Here is a 16,340-nt window from a genome sequence, read left to right as displayed (position 1 = left end):
CGGCCCCGCCGCGGAGCGCGGAGAAGCGCCGCCCCCGGCGCGGGGCTCCGCCGGCTCCTACCCCCTCCTCCGCGCCCCCAGCCCTCCCCTCCGTCCGGCAGCTGGCTTGCTCCGCGGACACCCGATATATAGCGCTGTCAAGGGGCGCATCCCCCCGCCGCGCCCCCACCCCCCCACCCCCCCCTCCGCGCACCCACGGACTCCCCGCACCCACGGACTCCCCGCGGTGGGGCCGCCCCGCGCTCGGCCGACTCGCCGGCGCGCCCGGGCCGTCCGCCCCCTCCCGCCTGCCCCGCCGCCCGCCTCCCCGCCGCCCTCCCGGGGCGATGTCCACGGGCTCCGGGAGCGAGGCGGAGGAGCTGGCCGAGATGGACCTGCGGGCGCTGCAGCTGGACTACCCGCTGCCGCCGGCCAAGCGCCAGCCCCGCGGCGAGCTCTACCCCTCGGGAGACAACTCCTCGGCGGCGGAGGAGGAAGAGGAGGAGGAAGAGGAGGAGGAGGAGGAGGAGGAGGGCGAGGGCAGCTGCGCGGCGGGGCCGGCGGGCAGCGGCTGCAAGAGGAAGCGGGCGCGGGGCGGCGGCCCCGGGGGCAAGAAGGCGGCGTCGGGGCCGCGGGGGCCGGCGCCCGAGGGGAAGCAGTCCCAGCGCAACGCGGCCAACGCCCGGGAGCGGGCGCGGATGCGGGTGCTGAGCAAGGCGTTCTCCCGGCTGAAGACCAGCCTGCCCTGGGTGCCGCCCGACACCAAGCTCTCCAAGCTGGACACGCTGCGCCTGGCGTCCAGCTACATCGCCCACCTCCGGCAGCTCCTGCAGGAGGACCGCTACGAGAACGGCTACGTCCACCCCGTCAACCTGGTACGGTACGGCGCGGAGGCAGGCGGGGGTCACGGGGGAAGCCCCGGGGCACCGCCTGGGGTAGCCCCGCCGGCCCGTCGTGTCGTGTCCCCCTCCCCTTCCCCCCGCACGGGCAGGGCTGGCAGCGCTCAAGCCGCGCTCGCCCTCGAAAAAGCCTCGGGGCGGCCCTGGGTGCTTCGTCAGTCCCCGGTAGGCCTCGCCCCAGGGGCGACCCGAGAGCCGGGTTTGGCTTGCGGCGGCGGCGGGTGCGTCTGTTCTGGGGAGTCGGAGTAGGGGACCCTAAAGAAATAAATTCCTCGGGCATTAGGCAACCTGGATGTCCGAAAAAGGAGTAGCTCGCTCTGCGGGCTGGCTTGGAGCACAAGCAAGCCGTCGTTAGATCATCGGCACGAAACTAACTGCCTGATGTGTGCCACAGGGATAAAAAGGTTGCTTATAAGTGCAGAGCGATTGTTTTTGAGCAGTTCATATGCTTTTTCTTTATAAAATGATTGAAACAGTTGCAAAGTAAGAGGAATGTTGCATTTTGGATGAGAACAAATTTGTTGCTGACTGTTGCAGCCCTATTGCGGAGAATTTCATTCTCATTAAAAACGTAATTAAAATATTTCTTAGAGGAACTCTGCTCTCTCTGTGCTTCCCACAGGGACTAAAACACGGTGATGTGTTTGCAACTGAACCAGAGTTACACATCTATCGGTAATAAAGCTCTAGTTTCATACCAGCATAAGCTTTCTTTTTAATACGAAATACTTTTTTTTTTTTTTTTTTTTTTTGCTTGCAGACTTGGCCATTTGTGGTTTCAGGAAGACCTGACTCTGACACCAAAGAAGTTTCTACTGCCAGCAGATTATGTGGAACTACTGCATAGTCAAAGTAAATTTGGGTGGGGTTTTTTGTTGTTGATGTTTTTTTTTTTTTTATGGGCTGGATATTTTTAAGAGCTGTGATTTATCGGCTCGAGACTAGAAGATGGGGACAAACCCTCATCTCTAACAGTGTTAAATCTGTGTCCCCTGTTGCTCTTTTCCCTTAGAGTTCTGAGGGAAGTATATTTAAAGCAGTAAGGAAGGGAGGCAGTGGAAGTTAAGAGGTTTTATGAACTGACTGCAGCAGCTAAAGTCTGAGATTTGGAAAGGCCCTTCTTTGGCTTTGTTGTTCTTACCACTGCCTGAGGATCTGTTCTTCTGAGGCTTTTAAACTAATGGTCAATGAATATAATGATGTAGAATTAACAGCATGGTCCAAAATCAACTCTACACACTAACCCCAAACAGTGTTATTTGTATTCTAAAGCAAAGCAGTATTTTAGAGTAGCTTTGAAACTCAGATAGATTTATAATATATTTTGATGGCTTTTGTATTCATGGGTCTGGTTTACTGCAACTATGCAATAAGTATAGTCCTACCCTTTTTTTTTTTTTTGTCCTTTTAACCAGAGTTTTCTTAAAAAACATGTAAGTGGCTACATTCTGCTTTTAGGCTACCATCCGTTGGAATTGAACTAATTCCTTGGGTTATGTCATGAAGTGCCACATGTAAGAATGTATCACTGTCCCTAGAAAAGTGGCAGAGTTACTGAGCCTTAATCTGGAAGGGAATTTTGCTCACCGTAAGGCCAGGGTATTGTAAAGAAAGAGTCTGTATGATGCTGCAAAACAATGAGAATTCACAATGTTTTAAATATATTTCCTGTACTCTCATGCTTATTTCTGAAAAGTTTACCCTCAAATGAGTTCTAGTACCATTTCTCCACTGATTCAAATGCTGTAATAAAAGAGGATGCCATCAAATAAGTTGCAAATGTAAATAACTCTATTTTTTTATAAATTACATTAAAAGCTTGATTACAATTACTTACTGGTACTGTGAGAGTGTGTGGCTGCATCAATATGGGAACGTCTTTGTAATGCATGTTCTTGAAACCCTCTTTTGTAAACACAGTTATCTTCCTCGCATCTTGAGAGCAGATACAACTCCAGTAACAGTCAGATAAGAACACTTTCACCCCAAACAATTCATCTGAGGTACAGTGCTACATCAATCAGCAGGGAAACCCATGTTTTAACAACTTAGAGAATTCACTGGCATAATCTTTTCTGTGAATCAGGAAAATAAACAAATGTAGATTAAGAAATGGATGTAATTTGTTCTGCTTCATAGCATGAAAGATATTGTAATAACTCATTTTGCTGTTCTTTGTCATTTTATGTTTCCACCTATAGCCCGTTTTGCTTTTATTTATATTTGTGCAGTGGGAAAATCAGATGAGTTTTCCTAGTTGGAGCAGACTTTTCCTGTTTTAAGATTAAAACCCCTGAGATAAGATTTTTCTCAAAAAAATTTATCAGCGGTTAACTCACAGTAAGCGGGAAGACTGACATTTTTTAGAGAAGAAAAAGCCTCCTCTTCCTTTAAGCAGCCAGGAGGAAGAAACATTTGCTTAACAAAGAACAGTTTAACCTTGTTTCTTGTCAGGTCCTCCTACCTTGTGGATCTCTGTTTTGAAATACTGCATAGAAGACCAAGGCTTGACTACCGGTAGTGTCTCTCAAGTAGATGGACTGCAGAAAATTGCTTTTCTTGTGAAGTGTAAAATAATCCAGAGCCACTGCAAAATAAAATGAAGGCTCAGTCCAGGATCTGCTCAAGTTGTTGCTTTCAGTTGTTGCTTTGAGGGCAAGCTATACAGAGACCATAATCTAATTTACCTTCCAGTTTTATCCAGAGAAAAGGCTGTGGAGGAAGGGGCTATCCTAATTTGTAGTTATGTAACTGAGATGGGACTCCAACTGAATTTCTCTAGGAAGCTTTATAAAAAGAAAATAATATAAACAGTGAATTAAAAAGGAAAGACCTTTAGGAAGGCATAAGGTATAAGAAAACTCAACCAATGTTTATCTGGACCCTAGAGAAAAGATTATTTGGCAATTTAACTAAGGTGCCACTTGAGATAATCTCAGCTGTGATACTTAGCTGGGTTTGGCCTCGATCCCAGCTGTAATTGGTTAACGGCTCTAGGAGATTTGAAAAAGAAGGAACGCATGGAGAACTTTAAACGGTATAGAAAGGTCCATGTGAAATGATGGAAAAAAATGTTCAGGGTAAATTCCCAAATATGAAGTGGTTATATTAAGTAAACACAGTAGGTCAAAATTGGGGGTGAGGAGCACGATATGAAAAAAAACATAGTATTGCTTCTATCCGTGCACCACGCCACATGCTCTCAAATACTTTTTTTTTCCTTGTGGCGACATAATATAGAAAAATACTTTCTTCATAAAATAATGAACCCACTTACTGTGTTTGTTACTGTAACAGACACATCCATATGACGATGGTGCCCCACAGACTATCACTGGTTTTAGAACAGAAGTACACAATGGCCACAGATAACAATTCCAGTCAAAATCTGGGGACAAAATTGCAGCTTTTAGAGACTGAATGTTGTATAAGACTCAATTCTTTGCTTTAAATACCCCTCTACGGAGGTGCATGTATTAGCATATACTTCTTTACCTTAATATGGCAATTAGGTATGTTTGGATTTCTCTGACAAGGAGCTGATACTTCAAAACATTAATTTTAATCCTTGAGTTCATAAATATCATTTTTAATATAAAAATATACACCTCAGTGAGAGGCGTGGTGTGATTAAAAAAAAACTCCAGACAATTGAACAGGCTACAGGCTCTTTGTGGGTTTGTCCTGAGATGAAGGCTGTTGCCTGGCCAGGGAAGTGCCAGGCAGGTCCTGTGTTCTGGCATTCCTCACCTATAAAGGCACACAAAAAATACAGGCATGCAGTTTTGAATCCTTTTTTTTTTAAACTCACAAACAGATGAAATTCAGATCAGTGCTTCATACGAATGAGGTGACCAAAACATTCTGAAGTGTTGTTTTTAAGCTTTAACAGATTCCACGGGAAGGTAATGTGGTTTGTTTGGGGGTTTTTTTATGAAGTTTTTGCCAACCTGATACAGTAAATTGATTTCAGTTTTAAAGTCTGAGTATTTCGTTTGACTGGGTATGAGACTTAAAATTAAAAACTACCTTACATTTCTACAGTACACAAACACAGAAGGTAAGAAATACACACATTTTTATTAGATTTGGCAAGTAGACACTTGATGATTTTTTTGTTACATTGATGACATCTTTCTTCCTTGGCACAAGCAGCCAGGTGGACCCATCTTGATCCCATAAAGGTATACAAATCTCGCCAAAGCTGTTTCACAAATGAAATGCCAAATCATCTGCAACCCATATTCAGCTGAGACCTGTTTTCCATGAAATCCTGAAGGCAGAATACCTGCACTGACTTTCTTGGCAGGCAGTCCATATATAAAGAGGAACACTTGTCTCTCAAAAATATTTTTATCACTTTAGACTTATATAAATGTTGTGTAGAACTTTGTTTTGTCTCTATTTTATGTGGGACTCTGATGGAACAGACCATTAGCCGGGAAGCTTATGTCTCCATCGTGAAACTATTCCTTTCCAATACATATGTTCTCTTACACAAGCAAAATACAGCTCTCATACTGAAAATGTTAACAGTTCTGATCTGAGCAAAAGAAATATAGTTTGCATGTAAGAAATACCTCCTAAACCATACCTTTCTTATTCAGTGACTTTATACACATACTGTTTAAAGCACTCACAGGTATGCTATGGATTCTGAATAAAAATTCAAGTTTCTCAGCTAAGTAAAGGTGACTGTGTAAGAACTACAGTTGCCATAGGGGTCTCCCAGGTGAAAAAGGGAGTTGAAAAAATTTAAGATCTCAATAACTTATCTGAAAGTTACTCTGTCTCTCTTAATTGACTCTAGAAGGACCCTAAGGTGACCAGCTGTGTGATTCAGTTAAATATCTAATGCTTCTGTTAACTAATATTGGGAGGGGTAAAGCCAGGTTTAAAGGACCAAACTTTCTATGAGCCAAGTAAGATAAAAAGAAGGAAGAAGCGTGATTTAGAGCCACACACAAGTACAAGCTTATAGTAACCTTATATTACAAGCAAATAGTAATTCCATTATTTGAATGAAACAACACAGCTGCCAATTCTACTGGAGAACTGTCTCTACTCCAAAGTAGCTAATTCTATATAAAAGCAAATTTGCATTCGGTAGGGCAGCGCAGATTCCCACCAAGGCTAATGGCAATTACACCTCAGAATTAGATTCCACCACAGGGCAGTGGTTATCACATTCCACTCCAGCTGAAAGATGCGTAAGCAAATACTTTCTGCAGAGGACAGAGGATGGATGCTGCGTTGTCTTCTAAACCCTAAATACCTAAATCAGTATTTTTAATATATTCTGACAAGAGTGCCTTAGGACCAGCTGCTACATTATGCAGAGACTTGTGTTGCCACAGTGCAGGCTGATTAGGATTCAGGTATTAAGAAGAAACAGGTCTCAGTCACTTTCTTGGCTCTGAAAAATTCATAAATGCAAATTAGTAAAAAATAACAAAAAAAAATGCCTTATTTAGAATGCAGAGCATGCAAATCTCATTAAAATCCCTAGAAAAGTTAAGACAGCTGAAAATGAATCTATCCAACAAAACAGGCAAAACTGAGAAAACTTTGTGGCTGATGTAGGGCTGAAGAATCACCCCTGTAATGTTAGGTGCTGGCAGTCTGACAGGGTCTGGGACTAGAAACGTGGTGACACTCAGAAGAACTATAACTAACCCTGGTGATGTGATTGGAAATCAGCAAGCAAAGGAAATCACCCAATCTGCTTATGCTGGTGAACTCGTCAAAAGGAATTCAAAATGTGACAAGAAAAGTACTCTGTGACAACAAAGGCAGAGCTGCAACTCAGAATATACCCACAGACACAACCTCAACCCAAGCAAACAGGCTGCTCAGCATCTGCAACAAAAAGTCACAAGAACAGCAAAGGATGGCGTCACTTCTTAAGAGTTTACAAAGGCCCCTGTAGTGAGGACAACATGCTCAGTGAAGGGCCTGGACAATCCTGAAAACCAATGAATCACTTTTTAATTTTAATTCCAAGTTGCTGTGGTGGCAGAAGCAACATCATTAGCACTGTAAATCCCATAGTCATTAAAAGATAAGAATTAAACATAGGCATGAATATTCACAGAAAATCAAGATTGTAATGGCACAAGGAACTGTTGCATTACTTGAATATAAGCAGTATGGAGTTTAAATTAGCTCATGTCCTTAGTATCATCAAAAGGGCACGTCATCTAGAGGAAGAGGGGACCAAAGTGAATCAGAAGTCTTTTGCAACAAGGAGCTGAAAGATTCCAACTATCCTGTGGTTCATTTCTTCAGGGAAGTCCCTCTTGCCCTGTGAAGATGGCTGAAGAGGAGTGCAGTAGGTCAATGTTCTGGGAAGCCTCAAGAAAGCAGACGAACTGCCAGCAGAGATAGTCTGTGGTCACTATGAGGAAAACCAAAACAAACCCAATGTCACTCGTAGAAGCGTCTCATTCCACCCTCAAAATAAACATGTGCATGAAATGTTTTCCTCTATCTAGAAACGAGATTGGAAAGATGGTTAATGTCAAATCTTTTTACCTGCACACTGTCTGCATCCCTTTTGGGGAGCTACTGGATACACGTACTAACGTCATCTGCTCCAGGCAGCAGCAATCTCTGGTCCTCCCTCCAAGCAGCAGAGAGTGCCTTGCATCACTTCCTCTAATCTCTTTTAGATCAGGCTCGTTGTGTCCATCCTGGAAACCACTTTTCATCCTCCTCCTCTGGGTCCCAGTGGGACATCAAGAACCTTCAAAGGGGGCAAAATAAGGAGAGATTCATTGCTATTTACTATGAAGGTGACTTGAAGTCCTGAGGAAACATATTTTATCAGGGGTGTGACATTTTCATGCTACATATGGGTATGCTTGAGATTTCCAAGGCCTATTAGGATAGCTCTGTAGAGGTTAAACAAGGCCACCCCTCTGTATGCAGAAAGATCCCCGTGGCTATCCAACCCCAGAATCACAGTTAGGTATCAACACAGGAAGAACACACATCACATCCATTTGGGTTGTGCCCATGTTTCCCAGCAACAGAGCAAAACTTGTAGTATTTAGGGAAAGACTGAGTAGGTGACATTTTGACATGGGAAAAACAGGGAAAGAAAATAGAGAAAATGGAACAATTTTCTGTAGGGCCTCTGGATTAAAGCTAAACTGCCATATTGGTGAAGTTCTGTGGGTAAGAGTAACTGGAGGCAGAAGCTAAGAGGCCAAAATGTACAGGTAGACCATAATAAGAAATAATGCCTCAAGAGTAAATTTGTAGCCAACCATTAAAAATGACAGTGTCGGCTAATATGGATGTACAAAATTAATCTGTCTATAAAGATATTTGGATTACAGCTTTAATGTTTAATGGCGTAACAGTGATGTTCATGAAGCGTGAACTGAAAACTCTCTGGAAAGAAGAGCCTGAGGTGTCTTACACTGGCTAAGGTGTAACTGTGTGCCATACATATGCTTTGAAGATTGTTTCTCAAGCCATTAATCGTAACAAAACACTTATAACTGCAGGACCTGCTACCCATCTATTTCCCATAGTAACCTGGTTTGAGGTGTTTGCTCATTCTATAATACAGCTCAGAACAGTTCCTTTATCTCAGGGAAAAAAAATTTCAGATTTCTCTCCTACTCTATATAATTCCCCCTGAACTTGTGATGCAAATTATGTCATAACACCTTTGTTCACGAGCCTTCACAAATAAGAAAAAAAAATTCCCCCTTCTAGGATAGATATAACCCTGATGTGGATGGAACAGCTGTGCAGATAAACTCACCTATGTTTTTTGCCCTTCCTCACTATAAATAAAACCAGACCAGTTTCCTCCATAAACTGTACATAGTGTATCATCTGGGGATATTCGTAGTTTGTAAGAAAGAAGTAGTTACCATAAAGTAATATCACCGGTATTGCCAAAATTTTCATCACTTTGACCACCACTTAAAGTTCTGGAACAGACACCAAGGACCTGACTGACACTTGAGAGTCTCTGCTCCCACACAATCAGCGCAAAAAGATGGTAGCTAGACTCATTCTGAGTTCAAACACAGTATTCACATATTCACTTTATGATTTGTACCTTAGCCCGCACTAAACCTGCACCATGGTATGGCGCAAGTAAAAAAAATGGCATCAGGGAGCATTCCTGGGCACTGCAGCTGCAGAGTCTATGTTGTTACGTTGTTGGAGAGGTCCCTGCACGGTTTGTGGTTTTGGTATGGGCCACGTGCCACTCTCCCAAACAATGCCGAGACGTAGTTTGCAAGTCAGCAATGGGCAGGGATCATTCACAACACACAGTTTACATGAACTCATCTTATTCTGAAGACTGAGAGCACACAGGCCACGAGCAATATGGACCCAAGTGAGCCCAGGGCAGCTGGCCTCACAGCCTTGGTGTGAAAGACCAGCCCTCCATGCTATTTAGTTTAGGCATAACCTCTGCTTATCAACTGAAGCCTCTAGTTCACAGACCCTCCTGTGGTTTGTACTTGTTTCAGATCAGTCTCTAAGCTCTTCTAGGCAGAGACCATGCTACCCCTCGGTTTTATGTATCTAGAGCAAAGAAGCCTTACATCTGATTAGGGCGTTAACCACATCCGGAGCAAAGGGAACTAAAATCCTTGCATTAACCTGTAGATCCTACTGCTGAAGCTGAATAGGTAAGTGATTTAAGGACAAGAGGAAGCAATTCGGGTGAAACGAGGAGAAAAACGGCTGCATGGAGAGGCCGCCGATGCCGCCGATAGGGCTCGGAGGAGTCCGGCTTCTCACTGGGAAAGGTTTGGAAGGATCTCTTTGGAAGGACGAACGCACTCCCCCCCTTCAGGCAGAAGTGCTTAAATACGCCTGCAGAAAGTACTAGGGGGAGATCACCTAGTTACGCATGGTTGCTCACTCACTTCTAAGCATTACTTTATTTGACAAAGAAATACCAGCATAAAATAACAGGAACCTCTTTTAAAGGCACTCGGCAGCACCTGTCGCCTTCTAATGCTTTTCCGAGAGTGCCCCTCCGACGTCCCCAGGCCCCGCTGTGCCGAGCAGCGGCTCTGAGGCGCGGCCGCCCGCTCTCGCACGGGGCCCTGCGGCGGCGGCCACCGACCCGCGCCGCCCCGCTGCCTCTCGGGACGTGACAGAACCGGCTCTCCGGTGCCTTGTTGCCTCCCTCCCTCCTCCTCCTCCTCCCGCGAGAACCTCACCCGTCACCGGGAAAACGGCGCAGCACTCTCCCTCCCGGCCAGGCTGCCCACGAAAAGGCGGGCTGCTTTAAGGTGGGGGGGTGAGGAGTAATGGCCGCCGAGGGGAGCCCAGCCCCACACTTCACAGCCCACGCCAGCCGCCCCGCAGGCGGGCCGCGGGCGCCACCCGGTGGCCACCGCGCCGAGGTGCACGGGCCGTAGCGGCCGGGCAGCGTTCGGAATGGGGCGGGAGCCGCTCGGCGGTGGCTCCTTCTGACAGCGACGAGTTTAACTTCAGCCTGCGGGCGGCGGCGCCACAGGGGCAGGGCGGGGAGTCTCCCGCCAAGGGGCCTGCGTGTGCCTGGGCTGCCCGCAGGGGCAGCGGTTCTGCCTGGGTTCGGGGTCCCTGTACGCCCCGAACGTCCCCATTCCCTGCCAACGCGGGGAAAAAACACAGGGGAGGGAAGGAAGCACAAAGGAGGCATTCGCATTGCTTCATGTAGCGTGGCACGGCTAGCCGGCAGCACCTTCTTGACGTGTCAGGCGATGGCCTTGCCCAGAATTCAATAAAAGCACTAAAAGAAGATGGGAGGGGAAGGAGCCTCCCCAGCTGAAGGGTCCAGCCTGCGCCTATGGGCCTGTCCAGTGCCATGCCGCTGCCTGGGAGCTGGCATGGTGGGTACAAAACCTACGCCACCCCACTAGAGCTTGTCCCCGGCTGGTTTACAGCTGTACGGTGGACCTTGCCTGAGCAGGTCTTGTGTCAGGGCTGGGGACATCTTCTTGTGGTGAAGGACCCTGGGGATACAGCGCTGGGGCTGGCCCTGGGCTCTGCCACCTGCCCGTGGTGTACTTTTTCAGCACAGGCTCCCCCAAAGCATTGTAGCCTATTTACATATGAGTCTATTTACATTGCCCATTTTATTTGGTAAGTTATGGATATTTGCAAACTAGAATGAAAGGGTCAGTATGGAAAGAGGTAGCTACAACTTGCAGTTGGAATGAGGGACAGGGAGTGTTCTTGTTTCCTGGGCTGTGTAATACGGATTTTTTAATTTCTCGGTGCTGTACTTGCCTGATGGCGTCCAGGTATGTGGGCCTATGCAAACCTCATGAGGTTCAAGAAGGCCAAGTGCAAGGTCCCGCACCTGGGTCAGGGCAATCCCTGGTATCAACACAGGCTAGGGGATGAAGGGACTGAGAGCAGCCTTGTAGAGAAGGACTTGGGTGTGTGGGTGGATGAAAAGCTGGACATGAACTGGCAATGTGCTCTCACAGCCCAGAAAGCCAACTGTATCCTGGGCTGCATCAAGAGCACAGCCAGGAGGTTGAGGGAGGTGATTCTCCCCCTCTACTCTGCTCCCATGAGACCCCACCTGCAGTGTTGTGTTTAGGTCTGGGATCCCCAGCGTAAGAAAGACACAGACCTGTTGGAATGAGTCCAGAGGAGGCTACAAAGATGATCAGGGGCTGGAGCACCTCCCCTGTGAGGACAGGCTGAGAGAATTGGAGTGGTTCAGCCTGGAGAAGAGAAGGCTCTGCAGACACCTTATAATGGCCTTCCAATACTTAAAGGGGGCCTACAGGAAAGGTGGGGGCAATATTTTTAGCAGGGCCTGCTGTGATAGGACAAGGAGTAATGGATTTAAATTAAAAGAGGGCAGATTTAGACTAGATATAAGGAAGAAATTTTTTGCAATGAGGTTAGTGAAACACTGGCACAGGCGGCCCAGAGAGGTGGTAGAAGCCCCATTCCTGGAAACATTCAAGGTCAGGTTGGACGGGGCTCTGAGCAACCTGGTCCAGCTAAAGATGTCCCTGCTCACTGCAGGGGAGTTGGACTGGATGACCTGTAAAAGTCCCTTCCAACCCAAACTATTCTATGATTCTATGTCTTGGGCTCCAAAGACCATTCAGACCTTCTAGGAGAAAATAAAAACAACAAGTAAAAACAATGGAAATATTCTGTTACTGTGGCTATTTTTTGATAATTAGAAATTATCAAATATCTGATCGTTGAAAGAGAGGCATAGTAGGACAATCTGCGCTCATGTTTTCGTAGACTGAATGGCCCTATTATTTCTCCTCTCTCTCCTTTTTTTTGCCTTAGATAAGAGAGAAAGAGATTTTTCTGCAGCCTCAGTACAACAAGAGGCCTGCTCGGACCAACTCCTTTGCATAATTTTCTGAACTTTTTAACAGAATAAACACAGTGTTACGCATTCATTACTAAATACTAGTTATACAGCCAAATGAAATATCGAGGGAGGGAAAGAAAAGCTGACTTGATTTCAGATGATCACAACATCCAGTGAGAAATAATTTCTCAAAGTCGGCTCTGAAAAGGGTCGGGGCCAGGACAACTGCGGTGACGTGTCAGTAGTAACGCAGGGAATGTGCATGGAGCAGGTGGGATAGGAGTCAAACGCAGTTGTGCTCTGTAGAGCATGGCTGTTTTCTGCTGTGTGCCTAGGCAACAGGGGCGAAGCATCACCCGTTCCCGCAGACCTGAAGTTGGCAGCTTTCCAGCGATGACTAGCATAGCAGATGCACAAGGCACTTCATATTTCTTGCTGTTAGTGCCTTAAGCACAGGAATGAAAGAAACAAAACTTGTGCCGTTGCTACCTGTCTTGTCTGACAGCTCATCCTTGCACAACAATTAAAGAAATGAAATTTCTTCCTATTACAACTTCTCCTACCTCACGTCTGCTCTGCCTAGGTAGCCGTTGTGGTCTTATCTCTCTAAACACAGTACATGGGATACAGCCTGAGCATAGAGGAGAAGATGTACCACTTCTTACGCCAGAAGATCTGTGTCAGATCAAAAAAAAATAGAAGTGTTTTCATCCTGCTGTATCCAGAGACTGATTCAACAGAGATATAGTGACTGCAGCTGGCAAAATCTGCTGGTATCAGATCAGTACCAGCCTGTAGGAGGAGTGGAAATGGCACTATAAGGACACCTAGAATTACCGTGTCTCTGTGTTCTTTCTTATTAAGTAGCCATCCCAGAAATTTGAGATGTTTCCTTGTACCTTCACCTTTTCAATTTAACTCTGAGCTGATAAGCTAAGATCTGTATTGACTGGAAAATGTAGTATGAAATACTGACTTGGATGAAAATTTGCTGTCAAAAATCAAATCCTTTCAACATCAGTGGGACAGGATTCATTCTAAGAATTTAGCACATTCAGATTTTGTCTCTTTCTGCTCTTGTATTTTATGTTAGGAGTAGTGATCCAGCATGAAAACTTTTACTGGTGTGAAAAAAAGTAATTTTAGTGCATCAGAAATAAATTTGTTCAGCTCCTGAGAAAAAGCATGTCTACCTTCTTAGCCTTTATTTCTTTAAGAAGCCAAGCATCTTTAAGGAGTGCCCACTTCATCACTCATTTTGCCCTGATAATGCATTGTTTGAAGTCAATCCCTGCCCTGTTGGGAATGTGTCCCTGGTGCTGAAGAGCGGTTTCATGGACAAAAGGAACCCCATAAACCACTTCCACAGATTGACTGTATGGAGCAAATGATGTTCTTTCACTGTGGGAGCACAGATAAAATACAGATGAGAGGTGATGACTGGCTGGCTGATTTGTTTTGGTTTTCCTTACGATCTTCTGGCACTCATTCCCCAAACATGAAGTGGAAAGACTGTGACAGTTTCATTAACAAATGCCTTTTGCCCTGCCTTAGAGGCCAGCTTTTTTCTTGTTGAAAACAGTCTTCCAGAAAGGGGAAATCTGTCCAGGCAGAGTTGCAGATTTTATCTATAGACAATAGTTTTGGACTAAAGTTCTTGACTGTCTTAGGTTGCAACAGCCCTTACAGAGCTGGTAGTGAGACCCTTTAGGCAAGCCCACTTCATATAGTCTATGAAAGACTCAGAGGTGAAAGGTTGGGTTGCTCTGAGTGGAAGGTTATCGGGATGTACTTCTCTCATCTGCCTCGTTAGATCTTGTTAGCCTTGGTCCACTGATAACTAAGGGTGTCTGAGAAAATGTGTAATTATTGGAGTTTTTTCCAGTTTTCTTAGGTGGACTCTTGGGGGTAGAAAAAGGAGACCAGTTTTCATCTTGGGAAGGGACAGAGTATATTATACTGGGGCTCTTTAGCCTGGAGAAGAGAAGACTGAGGGGGGATCTTATCAATGCCTATAAATATCCAAGGGGCAGGTTTCAAGAGGACGGGGCCAGGCTCTTCTCAGTGGTGCCCAGCAACAGGACAAGGGGCAATGGGCACAAACTGGAGCACAGGAAGTTCTGCCTCAACATGAGGAAAAACTTCTTTACTCTGAGGGTGGCAGAGCACTGGAACAAGCTGCCCAGGGAGGTTGTGGATTCTTCTTCCCTGGAGATACTCAAAACCCCCCTGGATGCTGTCCTGTGCGACCTGCTCCAGGTGACCCTGCTTTAGCAGGGGGTTGGACTAGATGATCTCCAGAGGTCCCTTCCAGCTCCCACCATTCTGTGATTCTGTGATTACTTCCAAAGCAATGTGTCACCACAGAGTCGCATGTCTCTGACACACCGTTTCTCCCAGTTCCAGTCTCTCCATCTCTGTTCTATGTTACCGCATACGATGGACCCCAGGGTAAAAGCACATTTTATCCCAGAATAAATTTTTATAATTCAGGACTGTATGTCAGCTAAACATAGCAGCAATTGCTTACATATGTTGGTATTTAAGTTTGCCTGAAGCAATCATTCTCCTACTGTAGTAGGTCCTGCTGTGGGATTAAATGGTCATTTGAATCTTTATTCTTTTCGGTTTGAATCCAAGAAAGACAAAAAAGGCCAAGAAAGTTTTGGTTATGATATTCAAGATACTAGCTGTGGAATCTCAGTCGAGTTCTTCAAAAGCACAACATCCTAAAACTGTGCCTGCTGAAAGTGCCTTGGACCCAGTAGATTTTCAGAATGTAAAACTTTCTGTGCCTAACCAAAGTGATGAAACAATTACAAGAAATTATTATGGACTATTTCCAAAGCCCTTCAGATTGTGTATTTCCCGTTCAAGTCAGTAAGAATTAAAAAAAAAAAAAAAAAAAAAAGTCACTGTAATCTTTATGCTTCTATGAAAAAAACTGTCCATTAGCTGTCCAGCAAATTGTACATTTACATTGTGGTTTGCCAGTTTCTGATAAAGTAACACCAAGCGATATATTATCTTTTAAAACTATAGGGAGTAGACACACCTTCTAAATTTAGGCATATAGTTTAGATAGCAGCTAAGATCATTTGCAGAGAAACTGAAGCCCGCTGCTTTGACCTCCAGGACGATCTACATTTCATGACTCACTGTATAGGAGGTGCCTAGTTTCCTTCCTAATTTAAGCATGTATTTTGGATGCCTTTAGTTAAATAATATGGCATCCTTTTTCTCTTGGTGTCTCATTCTTTAAGCTGGAAAAGACTACCTCCTTTGCTCCTTGGGCACTTGCCATATTTTACTCAACATCACTGCTATTGCTGGCCCTCAAAAATCGCCTTAAAAAAGCAGTGGAATTTGTTTTTGGAATATACAAAGAGTGGTGAACTTGTATAAAAGCACAACTTTTTGAAAGCACAGGTTTCAACAAGGAACAACCACCTCAAACCCTCAGATTTGATAAGGAAGTCTAAGTCGTTGGCACTACTGTAAATTATTCAGTTCAGTTACACTGCACCTTTCCTCTTTATGCCTGACAGGCATAACCTGCATACACCTTTTTCTGCCTTGCAGGTCAGGAGCAGTGATACTGCCAAGCTGCAACACCTCCCAAATGTAGTAGCACGGAAGGATCTCACTGTGATGGTGGAGAATATCATGTGCCGGCTGTCCAAGAGGTAGGTGTTCAAGAACCATAGTAGAGGTGTGAGACGCAGCTTCCCTTTGGCTTTCTGGGGCAATGGGAGGAAGGGATGCATTAACGAGTTTCTCTTTAGAGTCAAAGGGTGGCACTTGGTGAAATGGCCTATCAGCAACTCCAAGCATCTGATGTACCAGACATATGGACCTGATTGAGCACATGTAGACAAATGTGTTCAAATCAAACCATACTAGAGCCATAATGTACTTGTATGACCTTTTTAAGCTTAATAATAACATTTTTTTCACATTCATTTGTACCTACAGCAATCCTTTATGTCCAGCAGTACAGTATTTATGTCAAAGCAAACTTAATGTGAAGGCGCTTTTCTGAGGAGACTGAGTTCGTTATGATGAAAAATGTCTTTCAAGAGGATGCATTTAGGCTGCATGGGAAAAATGGTACGACCATCATGTGAGCATGTGAAGTTTAA

The 16,340-nt window shown here is 45.2% G+C and overlaps 1 protein-coding gene across 1 annotated transcript; it reads left to right on the top strand.

Annotated features, from left to right (window-relative positions):
* Positions 1 to 326: 326 nt before the first annotated feature.
* Positions 327 to 1,725, top strand: MSC (musculin). The gene is made up of 2 exons (XM_086465744.1): positions 327 to 854; positions 1,639 to 1,725. The coding sequence occupies exons 1-2, from the start codon at positions 327 to 329 to the stop codon at positions 1,723 to 1,725; spliced, it is 615 nt and encodes a 204-aa protein (XP_086321870.1).
* The last annotated feature ends 14,615 nt before the right edge of the window (positions 1,726 to 16,340 follow it).

This window comes from Leptosomus discolor, chromosome 5, assembly GCF_034619465.1.
Source record: "Leptosomus discolor isolate bLepDis1 chromosome 5, bLepDis1.hap2, whole genome shotgun sequence".
Lineage (NCBI taxonomy): Eukaryota > Metazoa > Chordata > Aves > Leptosomiformes > Leptosomidae > Leptosomus > Leptosomus discolor.
Note: the sequence above shows the minus strand (reverse complement) of the source record. Positions and strands in the feature narration are given on the sequence as shown.

Excerpts from the sequence above, each read along its gene's own strand:
- MSC (XM_086465744.1), top strand. The coding sequence starts at position 327 with ATGTCCACGGGCTCCGGGAGCGAGGCGGAGGAGCTGGCCGAGATGGAC. Across the intron at positions 855-1,638 it reads ACGTCCACCCCGTCAACCTG|ACTTGGCCATTTGTGGTTTC; the intron begins GTACGGTACGGC and ends TTTTGCTTGCAG.